Below are 23,898 nucleotides of genomic sequence, written 5' to 3' on the forward strand. Positions count from 1 at the left end.
TCTGTTCCTTCCACACTCTCTCTTCTCTCTTTCTCTCCATCTCTCAATGCCATGGTTCGTCCTTCCATTTTCTACTACCACTCTCTGCGTCGCTCATTCAGGGGCTTTTTCTTCATCCCCACAACCTTAGCTCTCTTAACCTCTCTTCTCATTCTCTTCTATGTTTACTCTACCTCCAATATCTCCACCCATCATCATCATCATCACCAACACCAATCCTCTCTTCACTTCAAATCTCCATCTTCCTTTTCCACTGTCTCTTCTTCCAACCCCCACTTGACCCTTATCTTGCCCAACAACGCTTCTGATTCTAACAAGTCTCTGACTTCCCAATTGGGTGATGATGGCCGTGGACCACAAAGTCAACGGGGTCTTCCACCCCAATTCAGCTCAAAGGGTACGCTAAAGTTGATAGAAACTTGTGTTTTATTGAAAGTTTGATTATTGATGACTAAGGTCATGTTATAAAAAGAGAGCATAAGATACCTGTACTATGATGTAGTTGTAGTTGGAACCTGGATTTGTTTTACCTTTGCAGGATACTGATTATTCTGTGGTGTAGATTGTGGTTACATAATTGGTAGTTATGTGGATTTATTATTCTTCCAGTTAGCGGAATAAGGAAAGGAACATGAAATAGAACAACTGATATGAAGCTAGCATCAGGGCATGAAATTCAAAATTTACAGTATCAGAAGTTCGTACTGATTACTAATTTGCTATTTCTAGCATAGGAAGTTTCAAGTCTTCTTAGTGTAGAAAATGGCTCACATTTATGCAACCCCGTGAAGAATGATCGTAAAATGTAGCTCTGCCAGACTCTAATAAACCTTGTGAGATGGTGTATCAGCTTCTGCTGGGACCTGTTCTATTGGGGATTTTAGCCACTTATAGGATATTCTGACTTTTTGTGTTCTGTTTTGCACTATGGTTAGGTTTTAAAATTTTATAGTCATGGGTTTGTTCATTTTTACATTAAAAATAGGACCATTCATTTTAATTGAAGCTGGAGTAATGTAGATAGTAATATATAAAAACAAGATAGTCTTAGATATTCATGTGCTTTTAGGTAATGTCCCATCGGAACAACTGAGTACTATCTTTACCCTAGCATTTCCATTAGTCTTAGCTATGTCCAAAGATGTAAGCAAGACAATTTTAAGGGTTAAAGTTGTAAGCTCATTTTTTAACATTTGGTGTGCTACACATTGATTAACTTTAGGTGCTTCATCATAAACATACTTTGTTGTTAGTGGGTTTAGCAGGTAGACCGTAGACTGATGAAGCTACAATAACATGAACAAACATTTGTTTCTTAACTCGAGTGCCTGGGGAATTTTTCTTTTCAAGGTTCAGGAGAATTTGAGAATAACAACGACGTGTACCATGATAGAGATATCTTTTTGGAAGACTATAAGGAAATGAATAGGAGCTTTAAGATATATGTTTATCCTCACAGGGAAGATGATCCTTTTGCAAATGTGCTTTTACCTGTGGAGTCTGAACCTGGTGGCAATTATGCTAGTGAAAGTTACTTCAAGAAGGTACTCATGAAGAGCCATTTCATCACAAAAGACCCTGTAGAGGCAGATCTTTTCTTTCTACCTTTTTCCATAGCAAGATTGCGGCATGATCGTAGAGTTGGCGTGGGAGGCATCAAGGACTTCATCAGAGACTATATTCAGAATATTATCCACAAATATCCGTATTGGAATCGCACCGGTGGTGCTGACCACTTTTATGTAGCTTGTCATTCAATTGGAAGGTCTGCCATGGAGAAAGCACCTGACGTGACCTTTAATGCCATTCAAGTTGTGTGCTCGTCAAGTTATTTTCTAACTGGGTATATTGCTCATAAGGATACATGCCTACCACAGATTTGGCCAAGACAAGGAAATCCCCCGAACCTTATTTCATCAAAGAGGTAGCATTCTTTCTCTTGCTAGTTAGCATTATTCCGAATCATACAAGTTCTGGAATGCATGCTTTAAACCTATCACATCCTTTATTTTATCGAGTAGGTTGTAGATTAATTTTACACAGCCAACGAAGCAGCAGCGTCTTTTAAAGTGTTGGCATTGCTAAAGTTATCTAGCTGACCAGTCAAAATATAAAGCTGGCCTCGATTAGTTTTTGCTTTAGATTCTACTATGAAAGTAGAACCTAAAAGAATGTGTTTTTTTCTTTCCAAATCTAGTATCAGTTAATGTCACTTTTTGACAGAATAAAATGGTGCTGTTGGATCCATGTAGTTAATCCTATGTAGTGGAAAAAGTCGTTGTTGATTTTGTTTAATTAGTTAAAGTAACTGAAGCGAATGAGTCTCAAATACTTTATGGTGTGTTTTTCCCATTTGGAAGAGCTTATCTTATAGCATAACTGCTTAAGCAAGCTTATGTAAAAAGCCTATGATCAACCTATAAGATGTTCTGAGTTTATTTTCATAAGCTGCTCAGTTTAGCTTATGAATAGCGCTTATACCCTGTTAGGACCCCATTGCAAGGTATGGGACTTGAGTCCCACATTGGAAGTATGGGATTCTAATGTGGGGTTTATAAGGCCTTGGGCTCTCCAACTACAACAGCTAGCTTTTGTGGTGTGGTTCTCCCAAGGTTCTTATCAATGGTATCAGAGCCTTCCACCATGTCTCTGAGCTGCAAACGAGCGGCGCGGGTGGTGACGCCGGCATTGCAGTGTTCGCCCGGGACTAGTCGTGGGGCTAGTGCACAGCCAGCCCGCGTGGGCGCCGGGGCTGCGGAGCGTGGTGGGATGTTAGGACCCCATTGCAAGGTATGGGACTTGAGTCCCACATTGGAAGTATGGGATTCTAATGTGGGGTTTATAAGGCCTTGGGCTCTCCAACTACAACAGCTAGCTTTTGTGGTGTGGTTCTCCCAAGGTTCTTATCAATGGGTTTGCAACATCTACAATAGGAGGCCCAAGATGATGCCAGCAGAATCACCTAATGATCACTCTTCTAGAATGTAGTATTCCTAAATAACCTCCTGGTGAGGTGGCAGCAATCAAGAGGGGAAGGGGGGGACCATTGTACCAGCTGAGAGAATATAAGTTAGTTATGGAGAGAGTATTGTTTTAGGCTGGAATTGGCTAGGACTAGGAGAGAAGGAGCACTCTCGAATTTGCTCATCTTTGTCTTTTCATTTCCTCTGTTATTTGCAAATTCCCTAAACACTGCTTCTGGAATTTCTCCAGAGGATTCAGTGCTATCTAATACATTTGCATTCTCAGTTCAGTGTTATTTTCTGGTACCTAACATACCCCTATAAACTATTTTGAGATTATTCCAATACGCTTATCAAATTAGGTTATGAATAAGTTATTGCCATAAACACCAATTAAGTTGTTTACCTAAACACACTCTAAACCCCATTGTTGCAGCAGCATGGAGAGGAAAAGTAAAACAAAATGTGTGGAGGGCTGATTCCATGTGCCAAATTAGATTATCTCTATAGATGAATCAGCATTGCAACTATGATTTTCTTCAGTGGTCTCAAAGAAAACTCATTTTGCTTTTTGTTCTTAAATAACAGGAAGCAGCTAGCTTTCTTTGCTGGAGGAGTTAATTCCCCAGTACGTGTAAAGCTTCTTGAGACCTGGAAAAACGATTCAGAAATCTTCGTTCACCATGGAAGACTCAAAACACCATACGCGGATGAGTTGTTAGGAAGCAAGTTCTGCCTTCATGTAAAAGGCTTTGAAGTGAACACGGCTCGTATTGGAGATTCTTTATATTATGGTTGTGTTCCAGTGATCATTGCCAACTACTATGACCTTCCATTTGCAGATGTTTTAAACTGGAAGAGCTTTTCAGTTATTGTCACCACATTAGATATACCATTGCTGAAAAAGATCCTGAAAGGTATCAGTTCTGATGAATATTTGATGTTACAAAGCAATGTTTTGAAAGTGAGGAAACACTTCCAATGGCATTCACCCCCGCATGATTTTGATGCATTTTACATGGTTATGTATGAATTATGGCTTAGAAGAAGTTCTGTAAAAAATTCATTTGGGGAGATTCTGTAAACCCCAATAGATTTATGTAGGTTGTTGTATTGGTATAATAGCTCCATTAGAGAATCAGTGATTTTACTTTGTATTTTTACTTGATGAGAATAAAGTTGGAGTAACAGAAATAAATAAGAATGTTAAGATTAATGAGTGGTATAAGAGGAGATACTAGGGTGGTGCCAAGAAGTTGACAGAAAATCAGATCTGGTGGTATAAACATCTACAAAGAAGACATTTGGATGCACCGATGAGAAAAATCGATAACATGTTTGTAGTCCTTTGCAGAGAGGTAGAGGGAGAAGGAGAACATTGAAAGGTATTGTTAAAAATGATATCTTTATCAATAATATCCCACAAAAATTTGATTTTGATCGAGCATAATGATGTTGTGTGGTCCATACAACCGACCTCACTTAGTGTCATAAGGTTGTTGTTTATAAGTTGTTTGACTTTTACTTCCAAAGTGAGTCATAGGGGGTCTCAGTTTATGGGTTGAAAGTGTTTGTTTTGTTTTGTTTTGAAGAGTTGTCGCTTCTCAAGTGATTATACTCTTAAAGGCCGTCAGCTCACGTCTTGAATTTTCCTACTATACCCTTATGATTAAAATCGTATAATACATGAAATTCAATATAAGAAATTGAACAATTTGAAGCATCTAATTCTAAAGCAAGAAAATAAATAAGTAAATAACCAATTAGTATAAAAGATATCCTATCCTTATCAGTGACATGTGTAATTTGTTGGTTGCAATGGAAAAAATAAGAAAAAAAACAAGACAATGCAGCACCCCTGTTAAGATCCAATAGACTAAGCACACAACATAAAATATATCATGAGTGAGTGGGAGATATATTCGATTGCATTGCAGGCTTGCATCCAAATTTGCTTTCTAAAATGCATACATAAAACCAGCTTTTAAGGGCAGGAAAATCGTGACAGATGAAACTGGACCTTAAAGAAGAGAAGAAGGTTGATCAGGGAGAGAAAACAGTGAAAACCAGAGCAAAAGCAACCAGTTCCTTTGAACTAACAACTGCCTGATTAATAACATTGATCCAAAAAGGTGGAGCATCTAGTGAATATAGTGAATATGGCCGGTGTTGCTACAATCCACATTAGCTTGCTTTCATTCCATATTCTCTTCCCCAACAACTCCTCTTCTGCTAGGCACTTAAGAGAAAGCAAGTTGATATGAATTGTTTGAACCAAGAAAGTTTGAAAGGAAAAGGATCAACTTACAATAGGTCAATTGCTGGCCTATTGTTTCACCACAGCTTCTTTTGAACTAAAACAGTGAGACCTCAATTTGTACTGTGTGGCTCTTCCATTGTTCACCTCGGTCATCTTAAGGTACTCGGTTTCTTCTTCTCAAAACCTTTGAATGTAATTCTGATTGTGATTTCCGTAGACGTAACAATCTAAAAAGTAAGATAAATTGCATAAAAAATAACAAATACATAGTAATCAATCTAAAGAGGGTGTCTGTTTTTTTTTTTTTTTAAAAAAACTTCATTCAATTAAGAAGAAACGAAAGGCCTAAAGGCTATTACATCAGATTGGACAATGTCAAATAACTGTTGAGGAACATCCTCAATTCAAACAACGTCACCCAAAGAAAAAGATAAAGTAGTTGACGCGTCCGCCGCTTGGTTCCCCGAGCGACGAACAAAAAGCAAATAAAAAGCATCAAACTCGAAAGTAAATAACGACAATCCTGAACAACATAATCCAAAATAGAAAAACCTCCTACGCGACGCCAGACGTCAAACAAAACCAAGCAATCCGTCTCCAACGCTACCCGACGAAAACCAAGATCCTTTGCCATGACCATAGCCCATCTCAAAGCAATAGCCTCAGCCATAGTAGGGGAAGTTACGGGGCCAAGAGGGCAGCACGCGGCGGCAAGGACCTCACCATGGAAATCTCGAGCAATAAGACCCATACCTGCTTCACCAAAAATATGGACAGTTGCGTCAAAGTTCACCTCGAAGATACCAGCTCTCGGGCAACACCAATGTGCTTGAAGGTTGCGTGACATAATCGGCCCAGCTGGCTGTTCATGTGGAGGATGAAAGGAACTCGCACGCTTGAGGATTTGCTCCACCGTGGCGTTTGCGTCGTTGAAGACCAGCTCGTTATGAGTAAACCACATCGCGTACAGGATCTCCATGAACAAGGTAAATCTGTCATCGTCCATGTGTTGCATTAAGTCCTGGAACATTTCATGGAATGGACGATTCTACTGCAAATGCAGCCCTAGTGAACTCGCGAACCACACCAGTTTAACCACCGGACAATAGAGCAAAGTGTGCTCGACCGTCTCCGCCTCGGCTGAACACCGTGGACACGAAGGGTCCACCGCCATACCACGCTCATGAAGGAGCGACCGCACTGGTAGAATCCCCTACTGTTTTCCAGATGCAACAAACTTTTTTTTTGGCTTAAGTGCTTAACCACTCAATAATATTTTAACACGTGGTTTAGAAAATTCTATCTCATGACACATTAAAATATTATTTAGGTAAAATATTATTTCGGCATAACCACTCAATAATATTTTTTTCAAACAATCTCTTATTTAAATGTTAAAAAATTATTATTTAACTATTTACATCAAAACCAATAATAATTATCAATTATCAAATCGATAACCGACAAGAACAATAATAGATCCACCAAAATTGATAGATAGTTGAAGTCTGTAGGCATTTTGTACATGATTTGATTTCTAGGTAACGTTTGCGTAAAATTTATTTTTGAGAAATGTTTACTCATTTAATGTGATCTCCAAGACATAAAGAGATTAATCCCATAATTACCGGCAAGAAACAATAGTGAAAAAAAAATATCAAATGGATAGCATTGAAATAACTCTTGAATTCTTATTTTATTACACCGCGTGGGAATTGTACACGAAAATTCCACGAACACAACACGCGAAGAAAAGAATTAACAAGGCGTCACATCACACGTCAAGGTTGTTGACTGGTAGGGTAGCGAATCGCGACAAAACTTGTCAAGAAATGGAATCTTCTTATCTTAATCTTAATTTTCCTTTAATTTCAACTTTTCCTTTCTAATTAACCTTGCTTACGCGTGAATTAGAGGATAATCAGCCACGTCACCTCTTTCTTCAGATCACGAAAACCCCTATAAATACCAAGCAAAAACACTAGATTTTCAATTCCATCACACAGCATTCCAGAACCTGCTCTTCAGTTTCTTCGATCTGAAGCATTCACCACAGGTACTGCAACTGTTACTGTTCATTCCCTAATCTGTTGAATTAGCTGAGGTTGAGCTTGAATTTATGCATGATTAAATTCAGATTTTGATGTTGTTTGTGTGAAATAATCTTGGATTTTGAATCTGCTATGACAGATTTGAAGCATTTAGCTAACATATATCACACATCACTGCCTGATTCTCATCAAATGTTGTAGATTGTTGTTTTTTAGTATGATCTAAGATCTTGTGCACAATTTTAATAAATCAGCTTCTTTTTTTTTATGAAGTTTCTCTTGGGTGATGATATGCTTAGATATTATTATTGTATGCTTTTGTTTACATGTCAAAATTGAAGAAATCAAAATTCAGGGGTTTGGGGAATTGTTTTGTTTGATATTGTAGTTTTGAACAATTTAGTTCACTTGATTACTAGTTTTACTGATTTATTTTTTATTTTTTGTGTAATCTAGTTGGGTGTTTAAGAATAGTGAAATGTGTATGTATTTTGTTAAGGTTTTCATGTATCAATATGTATTGAGTATTATGTATGAACTTGGATTGATTGAAAATTTCCTAGCTTGGTCTGTGTCTTTAGTATGTCAGATTTAGTTAAGTTTTTGACATCATCACTTTGAAGATAATATAGATATGGAAGACTCGCGTCAAATCAAGGTAGAGGATATAAAGGAAGAGAAGACTGATCTGAAGAATAAATCGGTAGAGAAAGAGAGCCCAAAATCTAAGGAAGAGAAGAAAAAGAAGGATGAAGATAAGTCAAACAAAAAGAAGAAAGAGAAGGAGGTGGAAGGAGAGGGAGAGAAGAAAGAAAAAGATTTAGAAGATAAAGGGGAGGAGAAGAAGAAAAAGAAGGGTAAGGATAAGGAGGAGAAGGACAAAACTGATGCAGAGAAGGGCAAGGAGAAAGAAGATGATCAGGAGGCGGGTGGTGAAGTGAAGAAGGAAAAGGAGAAGAAGAAAAAGGAAAAGAAGGACAAGGGAGAAGAAGATGAAGGTAAGGATGGTGAAGAGAAGAAGGAAAAGGAGAAGAAGAAAAAGGAAAAGAAGGACAAGGGAGAAGAAGATGAAGGTAAGGATGGTGAAGAAAAAAAGAAAGATAAGGAGAAGAAAAAGGAAAAGAAGGATGATGGAAAGGACAAGACCAAGGATGTTAGCAAGCTGAAACAGAAGCTTGAAAAGATGAATGGTAAAATAGAAGCACTCCTTCAAGAGAAGGCAGATATAGAAAGGCAGATAAAAGAAGCTGAAGTTGGGAGTCATGTAGTGAATGAGAAGGACAAGGATGAGGCATAGTAACCGTTTAGTATATGAATATACGTACTAACATGCATAATAAGCAATTTTGTTTGCACTTGATGAATGGTTTGTATAATAAAATTGTCTTTTCATTTGTGTGAGAATTGAAGTGATACATGTTTGTGCACATTCTTATGCTTTGTGTGATTGATTTCATTCCCAACTTCTACTCCCTTTCTGATATGAGGGGTTGCGCTTTTTATAGTGTGTTTAACATGTCAACTCTCATTCTTGGGAGGGCATTACTTAAAACTTACTGGAAAACATTACTTACTGCAAAGGGAAGAAATAACAGAATGAATACCAGTTATCACAGAATGACCGAGAGCATACGTCAGATAGCTTACTACTTTCAATCCATCATTATATTATTCTAAGGAAAATTTATGACATCCTATATTGGCCTAAGCCACACAGAATTATTCAAGTACAAGATAGGATGCAAATCCTTTCAAAAACTACTTCACCTCAACAGCCTAATTAACTCCACTCTCCGTACACCACTACCTCACATGCATTCTTCACATAATCTGGAAAAAATAAACAGATATTTACAAGCAAGAACCAACTCATTGTTTTTTCAAGGTTTCACCGCATCTGTAGCAGTGTTGTTAATTGCGGATGGCGGAAAGCCGAGACCCACCATACATGACAAATAATGGCGGAATATTGCGAGATATCGTCCATGGCGGCGTCATGGCGGATATTTCATAACACTAGTACACGTCAATCTTGGTCGAGTTCGTGGTATCCACATCTTGGTGGGACCGACTCTTCCTGCGGAAATCTTTTCCATGCACAAAACTCAAGAATTTTACTTAATCAGAATCAAGCATGTACTCAACACAGTTCCATAATCCACAAAGAACACCATTATAAACTATAACCACACACAGAGGCATAAATTTCAAGTATAGTGACCAAAAGCAACTGGTGGATATGTTGATGGAGGAAACATCATTTGGTGCTCTAGAAAAGCATCTGTCACAGACAAAGATCGCTCATGTTTCCCCAAATCACCTCCATTGTCAACAGCTTTTCTCTGCAATATCAAAATGGAAGTCTCAGTAGCGGAGTTTAAATCCGCCAAAGCATCCCCAAGAGGACCTAGAGCCGGTTCCTCCAACACTGGTTCCTCTGTTTGCGCCAGTGACATCTTCCTCCCATGTCCTCTCCCCACAACGAACAAATCAAACCCTTTGTTTGCGACCTTGTTCAGAAGCCTCACCGTCTCCTTCTCATTCCTCACTGTCTTCTCCAAATACCTCACCCTCGGCGTGTTTGCCCCTCTCTGCACAAACTCCCTCAAATACTCCCTGTCATTGTCATCAAACTCATCTTTAGGATTTTCCCACACGAGCCTCACCACTGTTAACTGAACTTCCATGTTCCCACTCATCCTCCATGCGTAAGAAAGAGCTTCACGGTCGTCAACACCACCGACATAGAACATGGCAATTCTCTTCTCCCTGTCGCGTTTCTGGCCAAATCTCCTATCTACTAACAAGGCAACACAACATGGTGCTTCCTTAATGAGACTTTCCATGACCACTTTCTTCTCGTCCTTGCTGGCGCGGTCGCGGTTGATGATGTTGATGGCCCTTGCGGTGGCGGTGCCGGCGCCTAGGCCGTCGTAGGTGGGTTGCTTGTAGAGGGTGGTGAGGATGAGGGTGAAGCCTCGGCGCTGTGAGAGGTGGATGATGTCCTTGTGCATGGAGCTGAATTGGGAGATGATCCGAAGCTTCTCCGAGAAGATGGCCTGGCTGAGGTTGTCAAAGCTGTCGAGGTTGTCCGTAGCGCCGGCGCCGACTTTGACTTTGTTAAAGCTGGATCTCGAGGTGAAGGATGGCTTGCGAGCATCCTTTATGATGAGGGATGAAGCAGGGCGGTTTGACATCTTTATCAACTCCACTGCTAACACCTGAATAAAAAATAATAGAAGGTGTAACTAACTCAATTTTTTTAAAATTTAAACCAAGTGATCCACTGAAACAATCATGTTTGACCACTGAGTCAATTATTTTCTAGTCAGGTTAATTCAATGTTTAACATCATATGAAATATACTAAACAATGAGTGTTTTGCACTCTATACTTGACGTTGCACTAATGGGAAGAATATAGAAACATGTGATAAAAAATTGGTCACGAACCTGAATTGGGGATCTCACTGATGGACATGATGCTTTGAGAAGGTTGATGATGGCGTTGGCGTCACTTTTTGTGTGGACGCAGGCTAACACTCTAAGCGGTGAGTCTGGCCTAGTGCATTGCCTGTTCTTCTGTTGGCCGGTGAGAGGTTTGCTCCTCGAAATTATTTCTGTAGCCAAAGCCAATAAAGGCCCCGCAATTGCTGTCATTAACCAACACGCCAATAACATAACCACAAAGGTTTGGTTATCCAGATCCTGCACCACATATTGATTGATTTATATGTTAACATTGTATCATAGTGCATGAATGCACATTGTTTAATTGAGAAGATTGACAAAATTTGTACTAATCCATAACATACAGAATGTTAATATGTTAAGCTTGGGATAAAGATCTTCCATCCAAAAACTGGTGCCTCATTTCCAGTCCCGGTAATGAAATTCTGACGTGATAGAGAAATGAGAAACCATTTGTAGACAGAAGATCTTGATCCGTTAAGGTACTTAAAGAGCTTACAAGCATGTCCCTGCCGGAAATCAGAATGACTAATGGCAACGTTCCTTTCATGTTCATGAGAAGTGCAAGGGAAAATCCTTCCATTAGCGGCATCTGGTAGATACAAGACACCACGAAAACACACACTATCTTCGCCATGATGGCGAGCACAAGAACAACCACCAGGGTGTACCAATGTATTCCCAAGCCTATGCTTTCAATCTGGACTCTCTCCCCAATGCAGAGGAAAAAGAGTGGCATCATGAACGTAGACACAAAATCAAACACCTTGTCCTGAACGGCATTGTTCAGCGGACCCTTTGGGATCACAACTCCTAAAAAGAAAGCCCCAGTCGCAGATTGCGCACCCAACCCATCAAACAAGAATCCCACAACCAAAACTACATGCAACAGAAGCAGCACCTGTGACTCAACAAACTCACGATCCCCGGTTCCAACCTTGTTGATGATCCTCTTAGCAACGGGATGAATCACAAAACAGAACCCTGTCACTGTCACGAGGGTGAGGATCAATGATAACAGAGAAGTGTAAGAAGATTGAATTACAGCCATCAGAAGTAGTGTCCATGAAAACAAGTCATTAACCAGAGAAGAAGTTAAAGCTAGTTGTCCATTCTCTGTTAGCAGAAGCTTCATCTCCGAAAGGAATTTGGCAATCTCTGGGAACTCACTGCTGCAAGAAAGGGTGGCTCCCCATAAAACTGCACCCTTGATGTGTTTAATTTTTTCTGTATGTGCTGTGTGTCCCATATCGGTGATGAGAAGGTAGTACAAGCCAAACCCTATTGGTAAGGTGAAGATTGTTCCAGCAGTGGCAACAACCATGGCTTTCTTGTTGTAACACCTTGTTATTGGTTTCAAGTCCACCTCTAACCCAACCAAGAACACGTAGTAAACAAGGGACACTGCCCCTATGGTCTCCAATGTCAACATGTTCCTGTAAGGGAAGATGTTTTGGAAGAAAGAATCCCAACGCCCCATGACAGAGGGTCCTAATAAAACACCAGTCTTGGAACATGAACACAAAAGTTGATGCAATTGGTTAGTAATCATGAATGATCGAAATAAAAGTGAGTTATCTTATATAATCAATATTGAGAATGTATGAACCAAGGACTTACCAAAATATTGACAACAATACCAGGTATATGGCATAATTCTGCCACAAGTAGGAGAATGCGATTGAATGCTAGAACAACGCCAAATTGCAGAACAAAGGTTGGTAGTGTGTTTTCTAAAGAATTTTCCACCCAAATGGAGTGGCTGTAGAACGTAGTCTTGTTGTAACAGACCTGAGCTGAGGAATTCATTTCTCTTGCGATCTGAAAATTTCTTCTTCTTTTCTCTTCACATTCTTCTCAATTCAAGAGGAAAATCTAAGGGAGAAAGGAAAGAGGCAAACTAACATGTAGGAATGAGCCAAGTGGGCACATACATTCCAGCTCAAAATTATAGAATTGTGATTAAGACCTGCTTAATTATAGACAGGTGATTTCATATGTTGTCTTTATTTTCTAATTAAGGTCCACATATGTTGTCCTTTCCCTCTGTACTTCCGTTCAATAAGAAATGCAAATATTATCTGGTATAACAATACCTGTGGATATTCAGTAGGTATATAAAGTATTTTGTAATTGTTTTTGGTGAAAATAAAGTATTTATTTACCTTGATGTTTTTTTTTTGAAAGGAGATAAAATTGAACTTGACTGTTTAGGCTATTAAACATACTAGTCACTTAAGGGCCTGTTTGTATGTCTGTTGGGTTAAACGTGAAAGTCATTTGGCTCAATCCTTATTCTTCTTCATTTGAGAAAATGTCTTTTATTTGTCTCTGAAATACGTGATTTAGATTTCTCAAATAGCCTCTACTGAATAACAAACTTTAGCGTTTTTTCTTTACATTAGAAATATAAATTGTACCATCTAGAAATTGATTCATGTACCCCTCCTACTCAACTCATATGTCATCTATTTCTTACCACTTAAACTATCATTCAGGAACAACAAACTTTAGCGTTGCATTACCTAAAATCTTTACATCAATAATTTCATATTATAATTTGTCTATATTATAATATAGAGCTATCACTTTGTCATAGATATCGTGTTCATGGCATGTTCAATGCTAGAGAACATAGTTATTTCAAAAAAAAAATGCTAGAGAACATAGTTTATATTTGTTTTAGTGTTGGCATAAATATGTTTTTGGTCCCAGGGCCTTTTAGTTTAGGCTCCTTAAAATATTTTTTTGATATTGTGATAACTTTTCTTGCATATGTACCTTCCACAGTTTCATATATATATATTTTTTCATTTTTTTACATATTCTAATTATATTATTAGTTTTTTATACTCGTTTACTACAACCTATGTGCTATTAGCAAGGGTAGCAACTAGCAACCTATGTGCTATTAATTTGGTGTGAAAATTCAACGGGTCTCAATCCCGTGACAGAAAAGGATGCTTGAAATGGGTGTGGTCATAGCCTCATAGTTTGACAATATCAGAGGTTGAGGATGTAAAATCCAAATCAAAGTTCCCTAGCCTATAAGTTTGCTCCTTTGACATCATCAACATACGTATATATTATTACTATCATTCTATGATTTTTCCCCTTTAAAAGCTGGCCAAAGGCGGTTCGTGAAACTAACTAGCCAAAACAAAATGATCAGCATCCAAATTCAATCTTGCCACACCATCCTCCCCTCTGAACCCACCCCTAACGAAAAACTCTACTCCTTGTGCGAACAAATCAAGCTCCGAACCCATGCTCCCCTCCTCTATGTGTACAAGCCGCACAACCACAAAAACCCGTCAACCTTCATTCAGACTCTCATCAACTCTCTCAGCCAAGCTTTAGTAATTTACTACCCACTAGCAGGGAGGTTGAGTTGGATTGAAGGAAGTAGATGGGAACTCCATTGCAATGCCAAGGGAGCACAATTCTTACAAGCCAAATGCGAAGAACAAGTAAGCTTAGATGACTTGGGTGATTTCGCACCAACCCATTTGGTCTCACCACTCATCCCCAACATTGATTATGATGTTCCTATTGAAGAAATCCCTCTTCTGGCGGTGCAATTAACAAAGTTCTGTTGTGGCGGTTTTACATTAGGCGTGGCGTTTTGTCGCGCCGTAATTGACGGGCCAGCATCCATGCGTTTCATGAACACGTGGGCGAAGCTGGCACGAGGAAAGGGTTTGGACCCGATGATAGATATGCCATGTCACGACCGCAACCGTCTAGATTCACGAAAATTAAATCATTCAGAGCTGAAGTCGCACGCAGGCCAACATCGTGAGTTCCACACGCCTCCTGCTTGGGTAGGTGGGTTTCGAGAAACCAGGGCAGTGGTTGCTCTAGTGAAACTAACGAGAGAACAAGTGGTAAAACTCAAGATGAAAGCTAGTAGTTCCAACGCTGCATCAACAAAACAGAAAGCTTATTCGAGTTTTGAGGTTGTTGCAGGTTACCTTTGGAAATGCGTGAGCAAAGCACGCTACGCGGGAAATGGTGAACAACCCACGAGGTTGTCGACACTGGTTAATTGTAGAAACCGATTGAGGCCACCACTCCCTGATGGTTATGCGGGAAACACAGCGTTTCCAACCGTGACACCAACGAGCTCGTTTCACGACATCATCCACATGCCTTTGAGTTATGTCGTGGAGAATGTTCGAGAAGCGCTTGAAATGGTGAATGAGGAGTTTGTGGGGTCCTCACTTGATTACATTGCTAGGGAGAAGGATATTGAATCAATGAGGTATAATTTTCACTACCCTGCACCAAGTGTGCACAAGGGACCTTCTAAAGGGAACCCGAACCTTTTTGTTGTGAGTTGGATGAATTTCTCGTTTAAAGATGCGGATTTTGGGTGGGGGGAGCCTATTTATTTTGGGCCTGGGTACTTGGATTCTGAAGGGAAGGCCTTCCTTTTGAATGATGCTGATAGGAATGGGCTCGTTGTGGCTATTTCTTTGGACATGTCTCATGTGGATGCTTTCAGGAAATTGTTTTATGATGGCATTGAAGATGTTTTCCCCTCTTCCAAATTGTGATGGGTGTTGTCCCAGAACTTGACTTGGAGTTTTTCTGCATGCACTGGTTTCGACTAAGAAAATTACTAGAGCTCCAACAAACAAAGCGCATGTATGAACGGTGGTCGTCACGATGCTATGATAGTCTTGTTCGAACATTAAAAATAGTGATGCATGCATTGGTGGTCAGTCATGAGTTGTGGAACCTTGGAGGTGAATGATGGGTTATGATACTATACGTGAACCATTAAGAGTACGTACTCTTCAACAACTACATTTTTTATATATGTCTCACTTCTTTTCAGATCACATTATACATCATATTCATTATTTCTCTTAATTCTTTTTCTCTCTTTCGGTGAGTGCCTAGACTCCTTGGAAACATTTTCCGTGAATGATTCGTTGGATGGGTGACTGGTAGAGGCGGCAATTGTTTGACAAGAATCTCACAGAAAATAATTTTATAATTTGGAATGTATAACTACAATTTTTTAATATTACGTTTAGTAGTTTTTTTTAGGTCTGTTTAGTAGTTGAAGTTAATGTAACATGATAATTATCATATTGGAAAAACAATTACGAGTATGTGCTTATCTTGATTAGATTTTCACACCCATTTTTCTTTTCGTCTCATTTTTACTACAATTTTTTTTTCTTATCTTTCTTTTTGTTTCCTACCACATCACCAAACATATCTCTCATTTCTCATTTTTGACTTCCACAACATGAAAAATGCTCATTATCATTAGCTTTTGGCGTCTAATAGGCAAAAAACTCAAGCTATAGCCGTTTTAGCGTCAACGTTGTGACCAACTCTAAAAGTTAGCCTTTTGCCCGACTCTAAAATAGCGGTGGTAAAAGCCGATGCTAATCCGACGCCATTCACTTTAGAAGAAAGTCGACGCTGATGTATTTTTTTAGCGTTGGTCGTGTAGGCCGACTCTAAGTTGTTAGCTTTAGCGTTTGTTTTGTCGGACGATATGCCAACGCTATTTACTGGCTACGTTAAACAGTCTGTGGCAGCTTAAAACCGCCACAAATTGCTTGTATGACTATATAAATGACAGCATTTGGGGGTTATAGAGTCCTTGTATTCTTGAAATCAAAATTCACACAAGACTCATTCCCAGTATCTCATTCTTATCATACACCCTCAAGTCTGTCTATAACATATCCACAACGTATAAAACTCACAAATTAGTATTAGAAGCACATACACTAAATCTTCTTTCTTTAAAAGGAGAAGGGAAGTGTATGATAGCAATTGATCATGCACGGTGGTGCACCTTCAATTGCAATTGCAGTACTGAGTAATCTAAAAGATATAAGTACATAGAAAATAAAAATAAAAAAAAAAAGGAGCCAAACCCATTATGTTTCCAATTCATTTAGAGCCAAAGAGTGTCAAAGTTGGCCTTACAAACCATACCAGAATCATGGTTGCGCCTACCGTGTGTTGTTTTGAAACTGACCCACGGTGGTGCAGTTACTGTTCCCCTTCTAAATTACAAAAATACCCATTTTTTCTTTTCATTTGTCTTTCTTCTCCTTTTTCCTCCTTGCTCCTTCCACCAACATCATCCTATCACACACCAATCTGAGTTTCTCCACCCATCTAGATTTCCGGGATCTGGTTCCTCCTTCTATCATCAGCAAGGTTGCATCTTTAATAGAGAGCCACGTCCACTGAATTTTCGATTTCATGATCTTTCAATATCTTTGAGGTCGGTCACTTGCAAACTTCTTTCATCATAGATCTAATAGCTACATGAAAGTATATATGCCTTAATTGAGATTACGAGCACACCAGCCATCCACAGCATCGCATACAAAGCTGGTAACAAAAATTATGCTTGAAAACGACCTGGGAAAAAAAGCTCAAAAACCAGAAAAATGAAATCCATAAAATTGTGTTGTTCCTTTGTTGTCATACATTTTGTTAAAAACAACCTGATGTCCTAGCCGATGTTGTGACATCTGCTTTTGTGAAGGCCAGGACATTTGTCCTGACTGGCGTGCAATGTGGGTCCCTTTTGTTATTGGTTTGGAGGATGTGATTTGTTATTACTTGAGATTCAAGTAACTTATTAAAGGGAGATATACGCGGGTTGTTTATTGTTGGAACAAATCAGTGATTGGAGATTTGTTTCTATTCTTAAGTTGTTAATCACTCATATCATATCTTGGAAGATTTTGTGCTGATATGAGTTGGATCAGAGTTGTTCTTCAGCCCAAGAAACCCTAGTGCCGCCTCTGCTGAAGTATAAATAGAACAAAGACCTAAAACGTGAGTCACCAGAGCTAAGATTGAAGATCAAGTGTTTTAGGATTGTAAGTTGTGTTTTGTTCCTGTTATTTGTGAACTGTTCTTGCTCCCTGATTCTATAAAGCAAGTTTCAGTTCTGTGTTGTGTTTGAGTGTCAAACAAACTCTGTGTTATTGTTGTTCACCAATCACTGTGGCAGTGATTGAGAGAAAGTGAGAGGGGCTCTCATACTTAGGTTGAGATTCTAAGTAGAAATACACTGGGTAGATTAGGAAGTGAACTATGAACTGAGTTGTTCATGAGTGTCTGTAATTCCTGAATCTTGAGATAGTGGATTTCCTTTCTTTGGGTGCATGCAAACCCTCCAGACGTAGGTGAAGTTTCACCGAACTGGGTTACCAATCTTCTGTGTTCTACTTTATTATTTTTCTGGTTTTGTTACTGTTAGTCAGTTGTCGAACCGGTTGTCCCAGCATCGCGTTCGACATCTGTCCTGTGCGAGAACTGTATTTTCAATTGGCATCAGAGCAGGCACCCTATTCTGTTGGGTGAGCTCCAGGGAATATATACTGTTCTCAAGGACAACATTATGGATGGAAGAAGATCAATCTATATGCCACCAATTTTGGATGGTACCAATTATGACTACTGGAAGGCTCGAATGGTGGTTTTTCTCAAATCTATGGACAGTATAACATGGAAGGCAATAGTCAAGGGGTGGAAACATCCTGTGATAGCATCCACAACTGAATTGAAGCCTGAAGATAAGTGGACAAAGAAAGAAGATGACGAAGCTCTTGGAAACTCCAAAGCCTTGAATGCTATTTTTAATGGAGTTGACAAAAATATGTTCAGGTTAATCAACACATGTACTGTGGCTAAAGAAGCATGGGAGATTCTCAAGACTGCCCATGAAGGAACATCAAGAGTTCGTATGTCAAAGCTTCAGCTTCTTACAACTCAGTTTGAGACTATGAAGATGAATGAGGATGAATCCATATATGAGTTTCACATGCGTATAAGGGATCTAGCCAACTCTTCTTTTGCCCTAGGGGAACCCATGTCTGAAGAAAAGTTAGCAAGAAAGATTCTCAGGTCTCTCCCCAAGAGGTTTGATATGAAGGTAACTGCCATTGAAGAAGCCCAAGACATCAGTAACATCAAGGTTGATGAACTCATTGGTTCCTTGCAAACCTTTGAGATGTCTCTTAATGGTAGATATGAGAAGAAGGCGAAGAGTATAACTTTTGTGTCCAACACTGAAGAAGATGAAGATCAGAGGGACAAGGATACTGATGCAAACATTGCAGAAGCTGTATCATTACTTAACAAAGCGTTGAAGAGTTTGGGCAGAATGTCAAATACAAATGTCCTGGACAATGTGTCGGACAATGTGAAGAATACTGAATTTCAACTCAAAGACAAACATGAGAATGATACAACCAAGGCTATTCATGTAAAGGCTCTCATTGGGAAGTGCTATTCTGATGCTGAGTCAAGTGATGGTGATGAGCAAGAACTAGTTGAAACCTACAAATTGTTGCTGGCTAAGTGGGAGGAATCATGTACGTATGGTGAGAAAATAAGAAAAGAAGTCAAAGATTTGATTGCTGAGAAAAAGCAACTTCAGAGTAATAACTCCAGTTTGCAAGAAGAAGTAAAGACCATCAGCAAGTTGCGTGAGGAGAATGAGAAACTTCAGATCACTAATGTAAAACTGCAGGAGGAGGTAACATTACTGAACTCAAAGCTTGAAGGTATGAAAAAGTCTATTCGTATGATGAATAAAAGCACTAATGTGTTAGAGGAGATTCTGGAAGTTGGGAAAACAGTTGGAGATATGGAGGGGATAGGCTTCAACTACAAGAGTGCAAAGAAGTCTGCTTCATCTGAAAAGCAAACTAAGCAACCAATGTCAGACCCAATGTCGCATCATTCTGTACGACATGTGTACCCTCAGTTCAGAAAATCCAAGAAATTTACTTGGAGATGTCATCACTGTGGCAAACTTGGTCATATAAGGCTCTACTGTTACAAGCTATATGGATATCCTCAGTCTCATGATCAACCAAGGACTAATCCACAAGTAGCTTCATCAAGGAAAGAGTGGAAACCTAAAGAAGGAGTTAGAGTCAAGTTCTTCGGCGAGGAAGAGATGTCTCCACAGCCATCTAGGGTGAATAGATCATATTCAAAGGATGTTGCTCTTCTTAAATCTCCGAGTTCTGGTGTAGATGTTATGAAGGAATGGAGGAAGAAATTTGTTGCTGCAAGTTCTCTTGAAGTCTCAAATGCACCAGCAACTGTTCATGCAAGCATAGGTGAATCTGTAAGTGCAGATCCTAATGTTATTGTGCCTAATGTGATTCATGAGATATCAGTTGAATCTGTTTCTGTTCCCAATGTTGAACCTCATGTTGAGACATTAGTTGAGACTACTTCAGATGTGAATATGGAACCCTCTGCTAGAAATCCAAACCCCATTGTTGACACATCTGAACTTGATCTCCAAATCCATCAATCTGCCTTGGGTTCTGAACCATCTACCGTTTGTAAGAAATCAGTTATTGAAAGTGTTCATGAATTGTTGTCATTCTGGTCTTAGAAGTGACGGTTTGTTTATGCTGTGCTACCTTTGCCAAATTTATGTTAAAAAGGGGGAGTAGTTTGGTGAAAAATCTGTGTTGTTTCTGTTGCTGTGAAGACTATGTGTGATTTGCAAGTGTTAGCTTTGGTCTGTAATAAGTTGAAGACTCTTTCAAGACAAGGCTAGTAACTGGTTTATGTTCAAGCTGCTACTGTTCAAGTTGCTACTGGTTTTCTAGTTTACACTTGTTGGATAGTTAGTGTGTGTGTTGCTATGCATATGGTATTTATACTTCAAGCAGTCCACATGGATGCATCATTTGAGGGGGGGGGGGTTCCTCTATGGTTGGCTACAAAGATGCATTGATTTGAGGGGGAGTTTTTTTTCCGCTGCTGACTCTATGTGATTTACCCTCTCTGGTTGTGAAGTTGTTTTTAGACAAAATTTGACAAAGGGGGAGATTGTTGTTCCTTTGTTGTCATACATTTTGTTAAAAACAACCTGATGTCCTAGCCGATGTTGTGACATCTGCTTTTGTGAAGGCCAGGACATTTGTCCTGACTGGCGTGCAATGTGGGTCCCTTTTGTTATTGGTTTGGAGGATGTGATTTGTTATTACTTGAGATTCAAGTAACTTATTAAAGGGAGATATACGCGGGTTGTTTATTGTTGGAACAAATCAGTGATTGGAGATTTGTTTCTATTCTTAAGTTGTTAATCACTCATATCATATCTTGGAAGATTTTGTGCTGATATGAGTTGGATCAGAGTTGTTCTTCAGCCCAAGAAACCCTAGTGCCGCCTCTGCTGAAGTATAAATAGAACAAAGACCTAAAACGTGAGTCACCAGAGCTAAGATTGAAGATCAAGTGTTTTAGGATTGTAAGTTGTGTTTTGTTCCTGTTATTTGTGAACTGTTCTTGCTCCCTGATTCTATAAAGCAAGTTTCAGTTCTGTGTTGTGTTTGAGTGTCAAACAAACTCTGTGTTATTGTTGTTCACCAATCACTGTGGCAGTGATTGAGAGAAAGTGAGAGGGGCTCTCATACTTAGGTTGAGATTCTAAGTAGAAATACACTGGGTAGATTAGGAAGTGAACTATGAACTGAGTTGTTCATGAGTGTCTGTAATTCCTGAATCTTGAGATAGTGGATTTCCTTTCTTTGGGTGCATGCAAACCCTCCAGACGTAGGTGAAGTTTCACCGAACTGGGTTACCAATCTTCTGTGTTCTACTTTATTATTTTTCTGGTTTTGTTACTGTTAGTCAGTTGTCGAACCGGTTGTCCCAGCATCGCGTTCGACATCTGTCCTGTGCGAGAACTGTATTTTCAAATTGTACCCCACCTGAAAAATGAAATCCAGATGGCGCATCTCCGGCGAGGTTGCGGTGGTAGCACCGTGGTTTGGTCATGGAAGTGAACGACAGTGTTTGATTTGTGATTTTGTGATGATGGCTGTTTTTTTTTTGTGGCTGTGTGGTACTGGATGATCGATGAAGTAGAAGTAGACTACCACCGCGAGCCCCTTCGACCACTGCTTCAGACCCATCTCCGTTGGGGCTTCGTCAGGGCTGCATCTTCCTGATGCTTTCCATGGTTGACGTCTGTGAGTCTGTGAGTGGTGGAGGTGGGTGGGAAGGGATAAGGATATTTTAGTAAAGTAACATATATTTAACAAATAAATTATTTTAATGGTTAATTGATCTGAGTCGTTAAAATTTAAAAAACATTAAATCAACGGTGTAAAGGGGGTAAAAGGTATAACCTATAATCAGGGTCGGTCCCGACATTTTGGAGGTCATGGACAAATAATAAAAATGCACCCCTAATAATTTTAACGTACGAAATTTCATCAGAAATAACATGTCAAAAGCCAAAATTTGGGATTTGAACCAGGTACATAAAAGTAACATACACAGTTACTAACCACTAGACCAGCTCAAGTCATTAATAATATCTTGAACATTAATTATTATAACTAAATTTTATTTTAGGGAAAAGTTTAATGATAAATTTTTTTGGGCCCCTTCTTTTTGGAGGCCCTGGGCTGTGGGAGCACAAATTCAGTTATCGTTCAAAACCATCAATACTAGGGCAAAGCTAGACAATTTTCATTGAGAGGATTAAAAAAATAAAATACCAAACCTTAGAACATTGCAAAGCTTATGATATTAGAACAATGACACTGATATTAGAACATCCATAAATTAGAACTTACATAATATATCTTTAGGAGGCGTTTGTTTCAAGATTTGGAAAGAGATTCCCGGGAATATAAAGGTTGGGAATGAACATTCCTGCGTTTGTTACAAGATTGGAAACTATGATTCCTGGGTATCAATCATTCCCGGGAATAAAATAACTTCTACAATTCCCATGATTTCCTTCATATTGATTCCCATGAAAAAGGTTGGGAATCTTACATTCCCATGGGAAAGATGAATGTAACTTCCCATTTCTTCCACAATTTATCATTTTTACCTCTATTTTTAAGTTTTTTTAATTTTTAAATTAAGAAAATTTTAAAATGTTCCTGAGAATACAAAATACTTACCAAACACATTTATAAAATTTACCTAGAAATAACATACCCGGTAATCATATTCCTGGGAATAACATTTCCGGAAATGTGATCTCAAACCTTGAAACAAACGCCCCTTTAACAACTCTCTTTAATTAATGGGCTGCCAGTCCTTCTGAACTACACAGCTTATAAATATCACCTAAACATTGCAAAGCTTATGCCAAATAGAAATCTTGTCCATTATTAAACAAGTAGATACCATATTGAAAACATACCATAGAATAAAGCACTTGTCACATTTCTTCTGTTTTGCATGCTGCAACAAATTGTGAAGGATCTCAGTAACGGATCAAAGTAGATCACCAACATGTGCGATAATTGAGATTCAGATAACTTTGGTCTAAATACTTTTTAAATTTAAGTTTCATAAATAGTCATCAGATGAAATTAAAGAAATTACACATCAAGATTGAAGAACCTACAGTTTACCATACAAAGAGGGAAATAACAATGCAGTGTCTGTGTAACCAATTTAATTTGTGACGGTGAGAAAATTGATGTTAACTTAGAAGGGATAAAGTCAAAGAGAAAAAAAAAATGAGGAAGGGATAAAATACACCAGAAAATGCACAGTACAAGAGACTTAATAAAATCACCAAAAAAGCATTTTTAGTGGGCGATCTTCTTTTCTAACAAGAGTACTCGAAAGTTAGCCATGCGCGCACCATTCACTGTGTTATTCAATAAGGAAAATGTTTTCTTCACACCTCATTTTGAGGTGGAAGGAGGTGGAGGAGGAGAGAAATAGGAAGAAAAGAAAAAGTAAGAGAGAGAAAGTATGAGATGTGATAGATGATAAGAGGAGAGAAGTAGAAACAAAAATATGTGGAAATGAAGTGTTTAAAAGATGAGGTGTGTATATATCATTACTCATTCAATAAAGCTTCCAACATGGTACATGTACTGTATTGAATAATGTTTCAACTTTCAAGACTATACACCTGATGTCTTCAATAAAGCTTTTGAAGATTATACACAGAGAATAGATGAAAGTGGGAAAATGTTTTCTTCACACCTCATTTTGAGGTGGAAGGAGATGGAGGAGGAAAGAGATATGAAGAAAAGAAAAAGTAAGAGAAAGAAAGTATGAGATGTGATAGATGATAAGAGAAGAGAGGTAGAAACAAAAATAGGTGGAAATGAAGTGTTTAAAAGAAGAGGTGTGTATATATCATTACT

The 23,898-nt window shown here is 38.8% G+C and overlaps 5 protein-coding genes across 6 annotated transcripts; 4 read left to right on the forward strand and 1 right to left on the reverse strand.

The window, feature by feature from the left end:
* On the forward strand, positions 1-4,126 carry LOC130729890 (probable glycosyltransferase At5g03795). Its single transcript, XM_057581742.1, has 3 exons — positions 1-397; positions 1,351-1,924; positions 3,552-4,126. The coding sequence occupies exons 1-3, from the start codon at positions 52-54 to the stop codon at positions 4,045-4,047; spliced, it is 1,416 nt and encodes a 471-aa protein (XP_057437725.1). The 5' UTR covers positions 1-51; the 3' UTR covers positions 4,048-4,126.
* A 2,995-nt stretch (positions 4,127-7,121) lies between these two features.
* LOC130729891 (uncharacterized) lies at positions 7,122-8,701 on the forward strand. Of its 2 annotated transcripts, none has more exons than XM_057581743.1 (2): positions 7,122-7,279; positions 7,898-8,701. In XM_057581743.1, the coding sequence occupies exon 2, from the start codon at positions 7,909-7,911 to the stop codon at positions 8,569-8,571; it is 663 nt and encodes a 220-aa protein (XP_057437726.1). In that variant the 5' UTR covers positions 7,122-7,279; positions 7,898-7,908; the 3' UTR covers positions 8,572-8,701. The 2 variants fall into 2 exon arrangements, with proteins under 2 accessions (XP_057437726.1, XP_057437727.1); XM_057581744.1 differs by having other exon boundaries at positions 7,907-8,701.
* Positions 8,702-8,923: 222 nt separating this feature from the next.
* LOC130729889 (cation/H(+) antiporter 15-like) lies at positions 8,924-12,644 on the reverse strand. Its single transcript, XM_057581741.1, has 4 exons — positions 12,365-12,644; positions 11,244-12,251; positions 10,727-10,981; positions 8,924-10,495 (listed from the first exon to the last, which is right to left on the reverse strand). Exons 1-4 carry the CDS (start codon positions 12,551-12,553, stop codon positions 9,482-9,484), a joined length of 2,466 nt encoding a protein of 821 aa, XP_057437724.1. The 5' UTR covers positions 12,554-12,644; the 3' UTR covers positions 8,924-9,481.
* Positions 12,645-13,700: 1,056 nt separating this feature from the next.
* Positions 13,701-15,867, forward strand: LOC130729892 (hydroxycinnamoyl-CoA:piscidic acid hydroxycinnamoyltransferase-like). The gene is made up of 2 exons (XM_057581745.1): positions 13,701-15,535; positions 15,653-15,867. Exon 1 carries the CDS (start codon positions 13,909-13,911, stop codon positions 15,301-15,303), a length of 1,395 nt encoding a protein of 464 aa, XP_057437728.1. The 5' UTR covers positions 13,701-13,908; the 3' UTR covers positions 15,304-15,535; positions 15,653-15,867.
* Positions 15,868-19,702: 3,835 nt separating this feature from the next.
* LOC130732546 (uncharacterized) lies at positions 19,703-20,153 on the forward strand. Its single transcript, XM_057584570.1, has one exon. The coding sequence runs from the start codon at positions 19,704-19,706 to the stop codon at positions 20,151-20,153; it is 450 nt and encodes a 149-aa protein (XP_057440553.1). The 5' UTR covers position 19,703.
* The last annotated feature ends 3,745 nt before the right edge of the window (positions 20,154-23,898 follow it).

The sequence above is a fragment of the Lotus japonicus genome, chromosome 1 (genome assembly GCF_012489685.1).
Source record: "Lotus japonicus ecotype B-129 chromosome 1, LjGifu_v1.2".
Classification (NCBI taxonomy): domain Eukaryota; kingdom Viridiplantae; phylum Streptophyta; class Magnoliopsida; order Fabales; family Fabaceae; genus Lotus; species Lotus japonicus.